Consider the following 19077-nt stretch of genomic DNA (forward strand, 5'->3'; position numbering starts at 1 on the left):
GCACTATACTTTCACTGTGTTAGGTGAAGGTGTTGATGATTTTGGGGACCCACAGCTGGGGATGGCTCACAAAAAAATCTGCTGGATGGAGGAAATAATTAAGGAAAGCCCAGAACAATAATCTCTCAGGGAAGCAGAATTCCTTCCTGCAAATGTAAAAGAATACAACACATAAATGGTGTGTCACTGCAGTGTAATTTGGTAGACTATGGGTTTCCTTTAAAGAAAAAGTATAGGCTAACCACTTAAATGGAAACTAATCAGTTTTATCAGCAGTTTTAAATGCTGTATGTTGGAAATGTAACACAATTAAATTAAATGAATGATGAAAACACGTTTAAACAGGGCCTCTCTGTTAAGATTTGCAGTTTCTTCAATTTTAAGAATTGACAAGAGCCTAAACTGAAGTTGAATTAAGCTCCAGAGGAACTGGCTTTGTTCCTTCATCATCATTAAATGTAGTTTATTTAAAATGTATATTGAAGCCCTGTTTTAAGTTCAGATGGACTGTAGGCTCAAGGAGCATGATCAAAGCAAAAGAGGATGTCATATTTGAGAGGCACTATCTTTTAAAGTAGGCTGTAGAGAGCTTATGTTGTGTCTTTTTTCAAACTGAGTGCAAAAAAAATGACTGCAAGCACAGACGTAAAGCTGTCGTTAAACTACGAATTTTTAGTGAGCTGTATTTACCGGTATGGAGCCTTCCACACACACACACGCACACGCACACACGCACACAAGAGAGAGAGACGCTCCCTTCTCTGTCTTTCTCTTTGCCTCCTTCCACAGTTCCCCTCCCTCCCTCTTTAAAATACTTTCCCCGCTCGTATAGTTTAATATTTTTTATTTTCAGTCGGACTTTAGGGTAGTCAACGAGCGTTGCAGCAGAGCCTAAGACCACTCATCTCAAGTACCCTCTTGCATTTGACGAGAATCCAGCGACGCTTCGGAGATGCAGTGAGTGGGCAGCGTGTCTTAGCTGGGTCTCCGCCTTCGTACCGTTAAGTAACCAATCACATGCTGGCATACTCAGCTTCGAGGATGAATCGACCAATCAAATCGCTGCTCACACAAAAGTCCCCTCTTCAACTTCCTAGCGGGAAGCCGCTATCGAGAAGCGTACACAGGCAGCAGGGATCAATGGTAAACAACCCTTTTATTACATGTTATTCATCGCTCTACACTCATATTTGACGACCCGGTGCATACAGTAGTCCTTCAGTACACTTTCGAAGAGTAGACAGAATGTGTAATTTTATGATCTGTGTTTGATGTGTCTCGTTAGCCACAGCATAAAGGTAAGGTCGGTTAGCAAGGCGGGTAACGGTACAGCTGTTTTTGACAGCTGTCAGTCACCTCACGTTGTTTACCTCTGGAACTCAGATTGCATGCGTTAATCAAACTCTCCCTCCGTGTTTGCACAGATCGACACAGTCAAAGTATTACGGTCAACACAGTAATCAAATGAAAATGAGGCTATCACGAGCTGAATATAAAGAGATCGCGAGATGGACTGATCAACTGAGACCCACGCGCCAATGTATGAAGACGCTGAAGGAGAGATTCCCAAAGTAAGTGGTTACACGCTGGATTTATTTTATGAGCTTCCTTACATGTGCAAATGTTTTGTGTGTAAGTTAGCTACAGTAGGTGTGTTGGCAGAGGATAAAAACGTCAAACTGTCTATCAACATAGCAGCATCATTTATTCCTGAATTCTTTTTTTTTCATCTCCTATTGTTAGATATTTATAATCTCATTTAATTCACCACTTATGATCTCTATTTAATTCCACACCGGTTTCTGTATAGGCTCCCACCACAGCATTAGCCAATGTTTTGCCATGCAGTGCCTGCACATCCAGAAATCGAAGAGAGAGGTTAATGGTTGTGTTTGCCTTTCTCCTTGACACTGAGGGCCCTCACTTTATTGAACGTAACACGTGTAATCCCCCAAGGCCACCAGGACACCATGGCTGATCCCGCCGAGGTCACTTACAAAGTCGTATGTATTTGGAGCTTCCTACTTCCATTGTGCCCTAATCACCAATCTAGAAGAAGGTATCAGGTCCCCAAAGGGGACACAGCGAAGCTTGAGCTTGGCTTTGTTCTCACTGTCAGCATTTTACAGAATATGTCATGCATATAAAGTTCATCCAATATCCTGTATGTTTAGGCACCAACACTAGGAGGTCCGTTTCATGTTTATTTTGAGTTTCCTTTCTCCTTTTTGGTTTCCTAATCCAAACTGTCTTCAACAAACAGTCCACATGCCAGCTTTTCAAAAAGTGGTACTGGTGGGTGTAATAATTAAAGGAAAACATGGGGCCATTTTCATTCCAATAATTCTGCACGATCTCTCTCTCTCTCTCCCGGACGTGCTGGCTCTTTTGTTTAGTCTTGCCGGTTATTGTTATCATTTCGTTCACCGTAACCAATCTTGGGGAGGCCCTTGCTCTTTAAGTCCCTGAGTCTCGTCACTGGGCCTGACAGACAGGCACGGCAGCAGTGTTTTCACAGCCTGCGAAATTATTCTGGTTGTCCAATCAGCTGAGCTGGGCTCTGGAGGGTTAGTGATTGGACTGGCAGGAAATCAGGCTCTTAAGACATAACATATCGACTAGGCCATCCATCATCTCTTAGCATGCGCTCAGGCACGGCAGTCAGCCACCCCCGCCCCACACCCCTCCTGTCCCCTTGGACTGTGTGGGAGCCCTGCCACTGCGTAAATATTGGCCAGGCTGAGGTTGGCAGGATGGGGGGGGGGGGGGGGGGGGGGGGGGTTCGGGGTTTGTTGTGGACAAGGCTGCACTCTATCTCTGGCTATAATACTCGGAGAGATAAAAAAGACAGGTATCTGGATATCATTTCACACCGCATGGTGCAAGCACTGTTGAGTGTAGACTGTAGATTCATGTGTTGTCTACCAGCATCATGACAGACGCTGTTGTAGGTTTTTCAAGGGGAATGTGCCACATTTTTGTTGCAGCGGACTTACCAATTATTTTGTTAAATGCTCATTTTAGAATTAAATATGATTTATTGTATTTTGACTTGTTTATTTTTTAAAATACATTTGTGCCGATAGTATTTAGTTTTTAAAACAGATAATTTGGTATTATCTGTTATTGGCTGTAAGGTAAATCATGTTATATCATGGTTCCGTGTTAACATTTCATTCAAGTTTGCTGACTAAATTAATGTTTCTTAGCAAGTTGTAATTAAAACATAATACTGAAGTTATTGAAGATTTGCCTGTAATATGAAACCGTGGAATATATTTATGCATTATATCATTGTGTTGAACATCCTTATTATAAATGTTCCATGTCCTGACTTACTTTATTGATGTAAAAACAATGTATTCTTATTGCTGTTTTATTTAACTATTAAAGGCCTTTTTATATAAAATAAATATATTTGCAGTACAATGATGTCTATCAATATGAATAAGCATTATCCTCAGATCTCTGAATGCTGTATTGAGTTCAAACTCATTTCATAATCATTGCGTTTAATTTGGGACTTAAGGGGAGGAAAATTTAAACTTTGAATAAAATGACTGTTAAAGGCCATTTCAAGGTAATTTCCACGGAAAGTCTGTCAGTCTTTCTGTTGTACTACGAGTATGGCTAGTGGGAGGAGAGAGGGAGTGTCCCATAGACATACAGAAAGAGAGAGATGTGATGTGGAGTCCCTCATCTGTAACGGCTGCATAACACAGATGTTGGGAGTCATCTGTCAGCCTGGCCTCTCTTGCCGGGCCCGGGCTGCTCTGGGGGGAAAGAATTGGACACGGTGCTGTCACTTTTTACCCCCACTCACAATGGAGGGACATGCAAATATCAACCCCCATTCCAGCCCTGTCTTCCTTGCCCTCCTCTTAGCCAGCCGTGGTGTCCTGCCTAGTATCTGGACCGCGGCTAGGCAGCGAGGGGGGGGGGGGGGGGGCTCATCACAGGTCGGTGTGGGGAAAAATGTGACATCAGTCCCATCAGGTCCTTCTCTTGCCACGTATTAGAATTGGAAATGATGGGCTGCTCTCTGAGGCCTTGCCTGGCTTCCCTTGGGTCTAGAGGGGACCCCAGTCCTTCCACCCTTTGTCCCCAGAGAGAGTCTGTGTAGGAAGGGCGAGAAAAAGAGGGAGGGAGTACGAGAGTCCTCTGTGTCCTTCTGTGCTGTATTATGAATGAATTTGGATGTAATGATAACCCCCCCGCCTCTTTAAAATGCCATTCAGCTCACTCCTCATATGGCTTTCATAGTCATGACAGTAGGAGGGTGTGCAGAAAGGGGGAGATGCCTCTTTTTTGGAAAATGCTTAAAAAGTAAAGTGTGACGCATCCCTCCCCTCTAAACACAGCCTCTCACTCTTTTACATACATACACACACACACGTATACACAGAGCTCCCTGGTGAGGAGTCCCTGAATGTTTTTCGAATCGGGCCCTAATGTGCCGTTTTCATCAGCACTGAGGCGGGCTGCAATATGGTGCTGGGGCTCGCTCTGGGAATATGAATGTTGATTAAGCATGCGTTCAGCCTTTTGAAATTCTGAAGAAGTGTCAGAATAATGGATGTTGAGCAAATGTCAAGCATTTGTTAATTTCTCTGTTATTTGGGGTTTATCTAGCATGATCTTTGGAAGGAAAGCGTGGGACAGGGTTGTTGTGGCATGTGCCATTGATATGGTGATTTCTTGGCTACAGACACTTTGTTTTTGATGGTAATATCTAGACCCGGGACGAGGCTTAGGGACTAGCTCATTGATTATTTATTGTGGCTGTAGTGTTTATCTCTTTTTTTTACATGCTTGATGAAGCTTAGGATTTGATAACTGGCACGATGCATTAAACTGGCAAGCTCTTTCTACATTTAGTTCACTTCATAGCTCCATAACTCAAAAAAAGACTTGACAGATTATGACTGTTTTTAGTTGACTTTTCAGCTAAATCTGTGTATTTTTTTAAATCCTTTTATTATTCCTCTATAGTGTAGGGCAGAGTTTTGGGGAATTCATTTACAGTTATTTTTATGTTAAACATGTATCTTTTTAAGACTCACACCCCCAATCAATTGTTTCAGAAGATTAGTAATATTGTTCTATAACTTCATCAGATAATGCATTAGTCTCAATCAAACAGCAGAATTATCTACATTAACCACTGTTCTTGTTATACTGGCCCACTTAATAACCTTAAAATTAAAGACAAACAAATGCTTTTTAAAAAGGTGAGAGGGCATCTAAAGACGTAATCATACTGCCAAAGTTTGTAAGATATAAAACTTATAAACAGTGTTGCTACATTTAACTGTGATCGCCGCCATCGTCTCTGTGGAATCAACGACGTTGCTCTGTTGTAGCTCTTGTGAAGGTAGAATACGACAGCTTTTTTTGTAGCCTGGAAGTGGCAATGACATTACCCAGAGACTGATCTAGTGTAGAGCCTGTGGGGGAGCAGCCCCGACGGCCTCACACTTCTGGTCGCCCATATTGAGCAAAACGCAAACTGGCAGTTGAAGCTTAGGGGGTACAACCCTTGAGGGCTGAGAGGATGGCAAACTAATTCCACAGCTTTATGTGGTTAGATGAGCGTTGGAAGAGTGAAGGGATGAATGAAGTGTAAGCAGAGAAGAGAGACGTGGAAAGAAGAGAAGCTGTGCTGAGTTTACAACTTCGTGGCAAGCTAAGGAGTTCATGAATAATAGATGCAATCAATTACTTGATTAGGAAGCCCAGGAATGACTACTTTCTCTTCATATCTTAGGGACGTTGTCCAAGCACACTAGTCTATAGGCCTACAGTAGATTGTAAAGCCTTTTCGGCTCATTGGGCTAAAAAAACACCGAGGTAAGCAGCCTGTTGTTTAAGTCAGCGGTTTTAAGGGACACTATCTTGAAGAATGAAAACTTTTCTTATTGGATGGCAAGACAAAATAACATGTTTATAATAGTAGAGGCAAATTATTGACACAGGAATATGGTTTATTGTGAGTAAGACCATTACATTGTCCACTGTATTGGTCAGTGTCGCCCCCCAAAGCCAAACGCACACAGAGGGAAACCTACAGCATAGAGCAGCACAGTTCAGCTGGGCGGCTATGGTAGAGTCTCTTGCCCCAGGTTCTCTTTCCATACTGGGATCAATTGCAAAAGAAGAATGAAACAAATTGCCCAGAATGGTACAAGTTCCTCAGCCACGCTTGGGGGAGTAGGCAATTGGTCAGCATAATGTGTTTCTTTGCCAGACCAGTGGACGCTCGCCACTTGACAGATAACATGGACCCCATTTTCAATTTCCACGAGAATTTGTAGAAGCAACGATGACAATAATTACACTATGACAATGGCAACGCAACATTATAGTTTTGACATGTTTTGTCACACAGAGAGTCGTGAAGACCCCTGGCTTTCAGGAGGAATCACAATTAAGGTGGTTATTGTGGGATCTTTCCCGCTCTTTTTGCCACCATTGTACAACAGTGCTGACATCTCAGGGCACCTCAGCAGACAGACATTTTAAAGATTGTAATAATGTGAAGATGGCTTTATAAGGGTCATATTTTTCATCTATTAGGACAATTGTAGGCAGTAAGATGCCCTGTTGTGCTTCTGCTAAAGCCATTTCTGTCCACAGTCCCCCCCCCCAGGCTTGTAGGTCTGTGGCCTTCTGTAGAAGGGGGGGGGGGGGGGGAATCACGATCGGTAAATGTAGAATTTACTCAAAGTCAGACCTTTGGTGAATCTTTCTTTAATTTTGATGAAAATAAAAGTTTAGAAATAGAGTATACTTTTCAATAAAAGAAAAGAACTGCTGCAACTACAGTAAATACCATACATGACTGTTGCATTGACTGTAAGAGGAAGAAGGCTTTACAGTTGTTTTGCAGGGGGGGGGAGTAAAACTAATTTGAACTGTAAACACGTGTGCTCATTGTGCAAGTATTTGTATGAAGCTGCATGACACACTGAGATTTGTGTTTGTTTCTATCTCTTGTCACAATATATCACATTTCTACATTAACGCGTAAAGATTCTTTTTCGGTACACATTTGTTTTGTTGCTGATGACGGTAGGCTTAGCTGAGAAACAGATGTTAGCATTTTGCCTATCAGCATGTGTAATTAGCAGCATTTGCATATCCAGAGTGTTTAACCCACATTCAGCTGTTTTTCACTTTATAAAATATTGATCCACAGGAAAGTAAATGCATAATATATTATTGTCAGTAACTTTGCTTTGAATGCAATTATGTATAAATCCCAAGTATGCTAGGGTAGCATTAGCTAATAATTCAAGTGATAAAGGTGTGGATAGCAATAGATCCAAGTGTGAAAACGAAGCAATATTTCCTTACACGTTGTAAGAGTGAATCATTTCATCCATGTCATTCCTTTTTCTTTTCTTTTTTTTATAAATAGCTTCGCCATTAGTAAAAATATGTGCTACGCCTTAATTAGCCAGTTCCATGCCCTGAAGAGTCGCACCATGCAACACTCTGCATGCAGATCCACCAAATGCTAAGTACTGTCGCAGCATATGATACCAATGCCATTAGCCAGGTGGCTTTCATTACCTAAATTACAGCTATTGTTTATGATGAATTATTTGTAAATAGGAAGATTTCGAATATAACTGATCGCTTGTATTTACCCCATCTCCTATTAATTTAGTTGATAGGAATTTCTCGGCTTTTTGCTACTGCGTTCTCCTATATGCTGAAGACACTGACACACTGTGAATGCATGAGGAGATTCAAACGTGAATTTGTCGGATTCATAACCAGTAGATAGCCTAACTTAATAGAGCCTAAAGCACTGACCAGACAGGCATACCAGCCCAGTGACAAAGTGAAAGTCCCTAATTGTTTTTAATTCAATCTGCTGCTTTACTATTTTGGGTGCCAGTGCATATTAATGCTCTGTCTTATGTTGTGAGGAAGGGTAATTAGGTTTAGAGTGAATGATTCCCTAACCACTCTTCTGTCTCCCAACCTTCTGTTTCCCCATGTTCTAAATTATATCCAAGAGGGGGAGATTTTTACATACATAAAGATGTACTGCATGTGTCACAGACTCTCTGAAATGTTCATTGTTTGTGTTTTATAAATTTCAACAATGCAACGCTGGTTTGAAACCAAACTGTCAAACCTCTTTCCAATTCACGATGCACAATGAAGCAGGCAAAGTCATTAGGGCAGAGATTGATGAGCTCAGTTGTTTACAGAGACGTCTTACGGATGCGGTAAAGAAAACCTGGGATTTGTCCGTCTATGTGGAGATACCGTGAGAGTTCAGGTTCCCCCAGACTGTCTCTGAGAAGAAAGTTGTCTGATCGAACAATTATTTGAAATAAATTCATATAAAGGTCTTGTTACCTTGTTGTCTTTTTCTCTACTTTATTTATATGTCACATCAAAGCATTAGAAATGTTTCATACAGAAACTAATCCTTCTCATAATGTGCACAAATCTGAATAAAATGCAGCTTTGTTTAAAGCCAAAAAAAAGGCAGAGAGAAATGAGTCTGGTTTTGGAATAGTTTTTTGTATCAGTTAATTTATATGTATAGCCAGTGAAAGAGGGGCGGGTCCCTCTAATGCTGGTATTATGAGGCAAGGTGGTGGATGTGTTCCAGCTACCGTGCAGCAGGCAGATCAGATCCCCACTGTAAGACTGCACATAGCTCCATATTTTAGCATGAAGTGAGCATACTGTGCCCAGGAGAGCACAGATTGGATATACATTAATGTAAAGTCTGCAATAACTTACTATGACTGTCTACTAAATGACAAAAAGGCCATTACACAATATGAGCGCATTGTAAAATTCGACAGACTATAAAACGCAGACAACTCTTGGTTTTGTTCCAGGTATCTGCCCTCATCTCTTTACATTGCTTCATACTGTTTTTTTTTTTTTTTAAATCTCTTTCAAATCTTAATATTTGGTCTCGTTTCGGGACTTGAGTAATTTTCAGCGTTGATGTTTTTGTCCAGTTTTGATGTCGGCAGAAACGGATCGAGGTAACGAAGAAAAAACTAAACTCACCTAAAGTTTGTAGTGTTTTTGAAACCGATATGTTTTCCCAGATATTTAGAGCAGTTTATGTCCCTTTAAAGTTAACAGGGTATAGATTTAGCAATTAGGCAGTAATCATGCTTATTACAGAGAGTAATCCATTTAAAACCTAACAGATGTCTGTTTCTACAGGGGGATCGGCATGGTCCCATGCCAACAATAAGGCCTTAATGTTGTTGAAATGCTCAGGTGCAAGGTTGAAGTGTGGAAGAATTTTTTTTCCTCCTTTAAGTGTCCACATGTTGACAGTTGACCACTTAATGGCCCACTTAATTGCAGTGGCCCCTATGTCCCCAAGCATCATTGTAAATGAATGCTGAGGTAGCAGTGTTTTCTGAGAGTTCCCCCTCTTCTCTTTTACTTCAAACATTTGTTCATTCACTGACAAGACTCGAGACAACACTCATCTGTGTGATGGGTCGAGCCCCAGAGAGTTCGCATAGTTGAGAATTAGCTGTTCTCCAGCCAGAGCAGTACAACTCTTTTAAAAGTGGCATCTGGAGAACCCAATATGACGTCTTTGGTGGGGCAAGTCATTAAAACTGCTAAAGTATTCCAGTGGTTGAAATGTTTTTATTAAGATATGGTCACAGACTGAGACTCCAGACAGAAATCAATGTTTGAGATTCCTTTGGCTTTGTTTACATGTCAAGTGGTTATTTCATGGTTTGTAGTGATTGATGTTGAAAGCCAATGTGGACTCAATATTTCAATGCAGATTGGAAGCTTCGGTATTTACATACCATTCTCACATGACTTGTAACGAAAAGTCCCATTACATTTAACAATCGAGTAGAGAGCAGTATTATGGAGACACAACACTACTGAAGACCATCGCAGAGCAGTTTGTGTCTGCATGTGTTCACGCTTACTGTATTGGTGTTTTAATGATGTGCAGGGTAGAGGTATGTATTATCCAATTACAATAATAACTGTCACCGCTTTGAATATCTTCAACCCAAAAGGATGCTGTGGTGGTTGGAGAGGGATGTCGAAGGGGCTGCGAGTCCTTGTTGGAGCGGCCTGTTTTCCAGGTTTGCCTCTCTCTGCCAGGTGTTTGACATTGACTGGAGCTGGTGATGAATGTAACTTATGGCAACCCATGGAATTGACCGACTCCTGGGAGTCCAAGCTTCCTGGAGTGAAAGTTTCCATTTTCAAAGCCCATCAGTTGCAGTGGGATTGCTTCACAATGGTCCATATGCCAGCTCTGACAGTGCAGCTGCGAAACTTTCTCCTATCTGTGTATTGCTACACCACTCGCACAAACAAATACACACTCTCAAAGTGGTCAACCGCATTGCAAAAGAGACATCGACCCAAACAAGGGAGTGTTATTGCCAGTGAAAGCTGTCTTTCTCTCAGCAATTGGCCTTTAATCCATTCAATCGTTTGCATGAATGTCATTAATTTCCCTCCAATGTTTGCCATATTTGGTTTTGATTGAAGAAACTGCACTTTACTGAAGAACAATTTAGCTTTCAGCACTCTTACTGTAGAGAAGGGGGAAGGGGGAAGACGGTAGGTATAAATGAGTGAAAGTAGATCTCTCATACAACACTCAACCTCCCCCTTTCTCCCACCCCCACGCCATCGTGGCAGAAATCCTTTGTCAGGGGTGTTCATCTGGAACAACTTTGCCACACTTGTTTTCATGTTCTTTTAGATTACAGGGCAGCTGGCCCCATCTTTGAAGCTCCCCCTCTCCCTTTGTCTCTGTGCAATGCACTCTGGTAATTAACTTTGTCCTTCTTTTATTTGTTCCAGTCACTCGCAGTCCACTCTTCTGAGCATCTTCTCCCTGGAGTACCAGGTTAGAAGTTTTCTTCCTTTGTGAGCCCTGACAGGTGCCTAATTGAATGATGAATGTCCCTTTATTTCTTTGTAATTGAACTGCCAGCTCTCTGATTGGTTTGGAGGATGCCCCCCTACCATACCCCCGTTTATTCCAGCTCCACCCCCCCCCCCCCACCTCCACTCCTCCTTCTCCTCACATTCACGTTGATGGGCCCTTGCCTGCCTGAGCCTCAGTGGATGTCTGCCAAGCCTTCCCATCCATCTGTCTAATAACATCTAGCCCCTGCTTATTTGGTGGACCTGTAATAAATTATGCTAAACCATTATTATTCTGACAATAATAATTTCCCCGTGTAGTGCGGCTGCGTGTGCTAAATGTTTGCTGACTCGCACTGTCACTGCTGCTTTCCACGGCTGACAGCGGATGATGATAAATGGCCGCTGCTGCCAGTGGCAGAAGGCAGCACAGGCAGAAAATGGAGTCATTTATCATCCCCCTGACAGGTGTCAGTCACACTGCCTGTCTCTGTGGAATTACATTTTCTGTGTGGAGTAGTTTTTAAATAAGTCGTTTTTTAACCAATGCGCTTCCTCTTTTATCCCTTGTCCTCCGCCTTCTCGCGGGAGATGGCAATTGAATTGCATGGAAATGTCCGGGCTGCATGGAATGTGGAATAAGGGTCATTGTTTGATCGAAAAAGGGGAAATGAATACACTGTTTGAGTGAGTGGGGGTAGAAGGGGATGGGGGGTTCGAACAAGGATGTCTTGGCACACTTTGACCCCCAGCAAACTTATTGGAATTAAATAACTGTGACCCGAGATCTTTTGCGCTTGTTCATATACAATAGAGCATGAAAGAGGAGTCAAAGCTGAACCAGTCTGCATTTTCTTCAGAGAAACTGGAAAAATGTAGGCTGAAGTTGTTGCCTCCTAACGATGGAATTGTATGGAAATAAACTTTAATATTATTACCTTATTGTTCCATTTCTTTTTGAAAGAAACGAACCAAAAGAACAATCTCAAGACACCATGCACCAGATGTTATTGAAAGCCACTACCAAAGGTACTGTATTACTTTCTATTGTATTATTTTAGCACTCTCTCTCTTTGTCTTCCATTCATCACTATGTTTCTCTTTCACTCTTATTTTTCATCTGTCTCCCACACTCTTGTGTGCTTTCTTTGTCTCACCCGTTCTGTGACTGTGGAAGGGACTGGCCAGAGTCATAGAGTCGGTGGGCCACCATGACAGATATAATCTCCCCCAAACAAATCACCACCCTCAGGATTCATTCCAGACCTCCACTTGCACCTGCTAAGCTAAAGCTCTGTTCTCCATGTCGAATTGAAAGCAGAAAAAATAAATATATAACCAGCCGTTGGACATTTGCCTTACACAGGCTTATGATGGGATGATTATCTGTAATTCAATGAATGCGGATAAATTTAAAAAAGGAAAAACAGGCTGTAGGGGGGGAAACCTCTTTGCATATTGCAATTAGCCTTTATCTAGCATATTAGGCCATTGTTCTGGGGAAAACAAGGCTGGATAATGCACTTCTAATCCACTTACAACAACAAACCTCAGAGACGATCTGGGTAAGATCAGAGGGGAGCTGCAGTTTTAGCTGGCGAGGGAAGAAAGGCTTTTTGGGCGGCAGGGGTTAACTAACTATCACTATCATCTGGCTTCAAGGAAATTTGAATCCCTTCAAGCAGTGCTGTTTTAACCGCACCGGGCCTGCCATATGCCACCTAGGGCAAAGTCATCAGGGACATTAGCATGTCTTGGCTAGCCTGGTCTTGTCCCCTCGACCCTTCTGTCTGTCTTTGTGGGCCATTTTTTCTTTTCACGGCTGTTGTTTCTTGTTCTTTGTTATAATAAAGGTATCTGAGTGAAGCCAAAGCACATCCCGCTGCTCCCGTCCTGCTGGAATTGGCCAATGAGGTAATGGCATAACATTTCGTCTTTTTTTTTTTTTTTCTCTTTCGTTTCTTATTTTTGAAAAAAATGAATCTGAGCAATTGATGCCCACTTTTTTTCTATAAATAGATCGATAGAAATTGGCGGCAGTTTTGGATTTTCTCCCTTGTCTGTTAGTCATTATCAAAATTGGTAAATTGGTCCGCTCCATTATCAATTATTTAATGTAATTAGCCCTCACCTCCATTAAGCAGATGTTAAAATACTTTTTGTGTTTTATTATGTAATTTTCCAAATTGCACTTCAGACAGTTGTCCCAAACTGCAGACAGGTGAGAGCTGGGTCGTTGGTTAATTCTTCTCTTCAACACTTGTTTACCTTCGGAGGTCAGTGCAGGATTTGTACTCTGGTTGATGTTGTTGCAAATGATATTCACACATATATAATTATATGTGAACTTAGTACAAAACTCAAAAAGAAGGTCGTGGGTGTTTCTACTCTTGTCCACTAGTGTCTTGTTTCATTCTGTACCTAGTAAGTCAATTAGCATTTCAGTTACAATTGCTGCTCTCTGAATTATTGGGCTATTTTTTGAAGCCAGTGATTCTCAATTTGTTTTGTCACATTTATTTCTTTATTCAATTATTTACTTTATTTGTCATCTGATCACATTGTTAATCTTTGCGTTTCCTCCTATTCTGGTTGTTAAAAACATGCTGCGTAACATTTTGAAACATACAGATTTAAATGTTTATCGGTGCTTACGCCAGGCAACGAGATTTGAGGGTTTCTTAATCTAAAATCACAGTAGTTCACATGCATTAGTGGCACCTCAAAGCTAACTGCCATTATTCATTCTCCATTTAATTGACACATGATTTTTTTTTCCTCCAAAGGATTAAATTCAGCTCAGAGATAACTGTCTATGAACCATTTAACTGTCATTTTAATATGCTACTTAACATTTAAACCAAGCACTCATGGTCTCCCAGACCGCTAATTGATGTAGTTTCATCCCTTTATGAGACAATATATCTCCAACAGAGGGAACTGATTAACAATGATGAAAACTATTCATGGATTTCTTTTTTTTTTTTTTTCCCCAGAAGTCTCCTATGAATGAGTGTTTCAAACTCGACATTTGCTATTTTTTTTTGCATACTCTATACGAAGCTTTATGTAAAGGTTACCTAAACATACAGGTTTTTATAACAGGTGCAGTATGCTGTATGTACGTGACACCCATTAGCTTTGGGGGGCTAATAAAACAGGAGATTTACTGAACAATAAATTGTTTTCTGCAGGATTCAAGGTTCTGTGAATCTTAGTCACATGTTAAACTCATGATGTGCCGCAGTCTGACTTAAGGATGTAGATGGACTCATGATTAATATGAAAATTAGGGAGATGCAGGTACCTGAACTAATCAGTTGGTCCTTATTCAGGCTGGGCCAGCGTTCGTAATGTTGCCATTTTTCATGTGTCAGCTCTGGTGCCGGTTACCAGGAATCAGATGCTCTTCTCTCGTTATCCAAAGGTGTGAATGGAGGGCCGAAGAAGAGGAGAGAAGAAAGAGAAAATAAAAAGGGTCGGGGAGAGGAAAGGGAGCTGCTGTAGCTGCAAGCTACAAATGCTGAATTTAAAACGATATCGGAAGTTCTTAATGCAGATATAAACTCTGTGCTCACCCCTTAATTATTATAGACATGTTTGGCCTTTTTTAGAAGCCGCTTTATTGCAATATTATGGAGTTAACAAATACTACTGCGGGTAAAAAGACATTGTTTAGACAGAAGCCTCTCTGCTCCAAGCGTTAGGAAGCATCAGAGAAAAGATGAAACTCTCCATTCCAACTACAGGCTGAGGGCAAATTCACTTTTGGTCCCCAATTATGCTAAAAAGAGAAGAAGAAAAAAAAAAACAATCTTTAGCTGCAAGAACGTTTTGTTTCATAACGAGCCGGCTCGGAATCGCTTGTGTTCAAGCAATGTTTTAATTCCTTCAAGAGCCTGTGAAATTTAGCAGTGAATGACTTTATGTTTCTCATTATTTTCAGGCAAAATGCACTGCTTTTGAAAATACATTGGCTCGATACGCTTGGTTTACCTTTTTAAAGAGTTCTGCATAAACCACCTGGAACATTTGGGACCTTTTTACGGATGATGCCTGTTAATTTTACTGAATAATAGAATAAATAATAGCTGTTGGTTTTTCCATTACAGACCATTCTTTTCACACTTTCATGGTAATGTAATTTATAATGTGTGGGGAAGGCATTGTGACACCTTCAGTATCCGTCATTAGTGCTCCCTTACCTGTCAGGGCATCTCCCAGCACTCCAAAAAAACAACAACATTGCACACCTCGCAAGGTGTCTTTGTGTTCAAAGTGTGCTGCAGCCATAGGTTCTATCCTTCCTATTAAGGGCTGCATTCCCACAGTCCCTCCGGTGTGTCCTGTTGGTTCCTGAAGTTTTGCCTTGCTGATCATCCTATGATTAAAGCGCTCCATTGCCTTTTGCTCGGGCATAGTGTGCGCTGCTATGAGTGCTAGAGTGTGCTAGATGAGAGACTACGCTTGTCGGTTTGACATAGGCGAAGGCAATTCAGCCTGGGTAGCTTGGCTGTGTAATTGGCGAACTCTTGTTCCTGTGGGAAAGGTTATTGCAGAGCAAACGCTTTCAATGACCAATTTTCACAGGGACTGTCGAAAGTTAGGTCAAGGTTTGGAAACGCAATAATATCATTTAGAGCCATTACGATCATTATCATCTATGTGACATCGGCCAAAGGTAGACTGGCCGTGTAATTCTTCGGCTCTTTGAAATATGTTTGCACTTCCAACTAGATATGTGGGATTTAGTCTGAAGGTTTGTAAATGGAGTAATTCTCCAGAGAGGAATAACATTTCCATGATACTTATGTTTTGAAGTAGCATTAACTCCCCAGATAGCCTGTTTTTTTTTTTATTAAGGCAAATTCTCTCTTTTTTTCTTCAATCTATGTAAAGGTGGATCTGTCTCCTGCACTGATGGCTCGTATCATCCTGGACAGGTTCCTTCAGGGCCTGGAGGGTGGAATGCGTGAGTAACACTTTTCCATTTCCCACTCTGTCCTTTCTATCATTCACCCCCATCAGTCTTAATTGTAGCACTTTGTCTTTTGAATCTCTTTTCTGTTTGAGTCCCAATTCCAGTTGTAGCTGCTGTATTTTCAGCCTGTCCGAGCCTAATGAGAGACAGACCACATTTAGTACTAGCTGCATCCCAGGGCACATGACTGGCAATTAAGCACTGGGAGGACCACCCACCTCTCAACTGCAGTGTGGATCAATTCTAGCTCACCTCATCAGTGTTATTTATAACACCGCTGATTTCTTTCCTCACCCTCCTTCATCCCCCAATGCATTCATCTAGCCTCTACCTTCTCTTCTTCCCTCATCCCCTTCTCTTTCTCCGTCCCTGCTCTGGCCTTGGCCTTCAAAAGAAACTGAGTTGAGGAAAAGTGTGGCAGAAAACGCAAACTATTTCTAGGTAGCGCTGATGGACAAAAAAAAAAATTCCAAATGCAAATATTTTTGTTGAACATGTCAAAGAGAATTTCCAGATATTGTGTGAGTAAAAATAATCCATGTACATTCTGGTTAATATCTTTTTCCCTCACTAGTACTTTCTTACGTCATCTTCTGGAATCATTTTTGGCCCCAGAAACTGCCAGTTTTACCTTTTTTACATGTGACGTTTGTTCATTCATACGAAAACACAGGAACTCCCAATATCGCATGCATACATGATGATTCCATAACATTTCAATAGGCCTATGCTTAGGTGTGTGTGTGTGTGTGTGTGTGTGTGTGTCTGTGCAGTAGTCAGTGCTTTGAGAGTGAATCGCATGATGTCAAAAAGACGTGATTCCAATTTAATCAAGAAAGAGATTAAAGTGGATGTGTGTTATTTTCAACTTCGCCACAGCACAGCCATTCGTCAAAGTCAAAGATGTGATTGCTTTGGACCCACCGTTATCCACTGCCTGTCAAAATACTAGTCTGAGCAGCTTGTAGAACAGGGCATTCATCCAGGAGAAGCACTCCGTCTCAGATAATAGCACACTGCGTCCCTCCATCTCCATACAGTGAAAACATCCTATATTATTGCCCAGAATAGATTTGCAGCTGATGAAACTTCCTGGATGATCGTTGTTTAATTTTAAAAAAAGAGTGTTGTAACCACGCGGTATCTCAGTGTTTGCAGGCTAGTGAGTAATGTCATGGTCGTGGTTCTTCTTCTTGTGGAAAGTGATCCCACAGACGCTAGATGACTTGTTACAGGATAATCATAGATCCTAATCAGCCTAACTACGCCTACACGCTGTGAAAAAACACGAGCATTTAGATCGATTCATCTCGACTGTTTCTTTCAGGTAATATAGTTTGACTCCTACCGACTATTTTCAAATGATGATGTCATTATGCTGCTCCTTCCCAATGTTGCCAGCTGTGAAGCCGGTTGCTTTGAGGGTGACTTTTGTTTTGACAGAGCTCCTCTGCACTGTCACCGTGAACTACTCGTCCTTTTTGCAAATGAATTGCCGTCCACATGGACTGTGCGGTCAAATCGTCCAATCTCCCCGTGTGTATATTAGACTCCAGTAATGTGTTTCCATTATTAAACAATGCAAGGATAATTGTCTTTGGCTGGCAATTAGCCAACAGGTTGGTTCAGTGCTATTGTCAGGTATATCAGTCATGCCCCCCTCCAGACCCAGACTGCGCTCCAGTGTGCTTGTATGTGTGTGTATTTGTGTGTTTTTGTCGGACTCCAGAGGGAGGGCGGGCAGGCACATTGCAAAGATCAATAGACTTCTATATAAGGGACATTACCCCCAACTGGGTGAGTGGCTTGCCTTTGCCTCGCACCATCGTTTTTTTTATTCCCCTTCTCTGTCTCTTTGCATTTAAGAGACACAGGAATGGGGCCTTTGGGACTGTGGAATATATGTACAATCAGTAGTGCTGGATCAATACAGAGTTTTAAATTGTTTTCTGTCCTTTCCTTGTTTTGTTTTGCTTGCTTGTTGTTGCCCGCCCCCCCCCCCCCTCCACCCACACCCCTGCCCTCCCTTCGCACTAGCTACACACACCACCACCACCTTACCTCAACATGACAACACCACCAACAAGCCCCCTCCCCCCTCTCCTTGCAGCAAAAGTATTGGAGAAGAGCATCAGTCAAGCAGAATGAAAGACTATCTGGTGGCGCTTGTAAATAAATCAATATATTCAAAGCAGTTTTATCACGTATTGAATATGATATCAACATCCATAATGTTCCTTGTCTCATGAAACGGACTGGGCAGCAGGGGAGGAAAGGTCACGTGTGCACTTTTACACCGTTTATATCCACTATTTTCAGGTCACTGAAAGCTGCACTTGATATGATTTTTAGGGGGAAAAAAATCCAGCAATCTGAGCCAGTTCAGAGAGCTTCGATGTTCATGCTAGAATTCCTCTCATGGTTTTTGGTTATGGACTAATGTCCCGAACATTAGACATTAGGTGTCAATTAAGTTTATGAGGCACAAGTAAGGCACTGTTTGAAAATATTGAATTTGATAATAAAACAGAAACACAACTAAGGTAGTCAAACGTTTTTTTTTAATTATTATTACTGTTAAATCTATCATTATGATCAAATCGATTTTTAAGCTTTCAGATTGATTCATACATTTTTAGTTTTTTTTTGTCTTCTTTTTTCTAAAGTGTATATCCATCCAACCATTATCTTTAACCGTTTATCCTGTTCAGGGTCGCGGGGGGGCTGGAGCTGAGGCAGGTTGCCAGACTGTCGCAGGGCTAAAGTATATGTGATGATAACAAAGTTAAATTAAATTTAACTGATTTGTTTGTTTCATTTTGTTTAAAAATTATATTATATGAAAAAAACCGATACTGATATCACTGGATTGCAAAGTAATAGAAATAATGCCGTAACCAAAATGAATTGTAATGCAACAAAAATGATATTTTAAAACGTTTGAAAATGTTTACGTTGACAAGAAAGATGCTTGACATGGACCGATATCATCAAGTGGATTTAAAGCGACGTGTGCACAATGCCGATAAACACTGTAAATGGTAGTTTACTGTAAACGGCCTTATTGTCATGTCTGTAGATACTACCTCGTATTGCCTCACATTGGGGGAGCTCCTGCTCTTTCTTTTCCCCCTCCTGCCATCTCTTCATCTTTCTCTCTGTTCCTCCTTTGACAGGAGTTGATG

General features: G+C 41.4%; 1 protein-coding gene across 2 annotated transcripts in view; it reads left to right on the plus strand.

Annotated features, from left to right (window-relative positions):
• The first annotated feature begins 1080 nt into the window (after nucleotides 1-1080).
• The window catches only part of cdin1 (CDAN1 interacting nuclease 1), a 52562-nt gene continuing 34565 nt past the window's right edge, over nucleotides 1081-19077 (plus strand). For both annotated transcript variants that reach the window (XM_079287093.1, XM_079287094.1), the window contains exons 1-6: nucleotides 1081-1143; nucleotides 1425-1571; nucleotides 10846-10891; nucleotides 11876-11940; nucleotides 12765-12825; nucleotides 15811-15883. In XM_079287093.1, the coding sequence (XP_079143219.1) occupies nucleotides 1465-1571; nucleotides 10846-10891; nucleotides 11876-11940; nucleotides 12765-12825; nucleotides 15811-15883 (352 nt within the window). In that variant the 5' untranslated portion in view covers nucleotides 1081-1143; nucleotides 1425-1464. The remainder of the gene's footprint in view (nucleotides 1144-1424; nucleotides 1572-10845; nucleotides 10892-11875; nucleotides 11941-12764; nucleotides 12826-15810; nucleotides 15884-19077) is intronic.

Source organism: Melanostigma gelatinosum (assembly GCF_949748355.1).
Source record: "Melanostigma gelatinosum genome assembly, chromosome: 16".
Classification (NCBI taxonomy): domain Eukaryota; kingdom Metazoa; phylum Chordata; class Actinopteri; order Perciformes; family Zoarcidae; genus Melanostigma; species Melanostigma gelatinosum.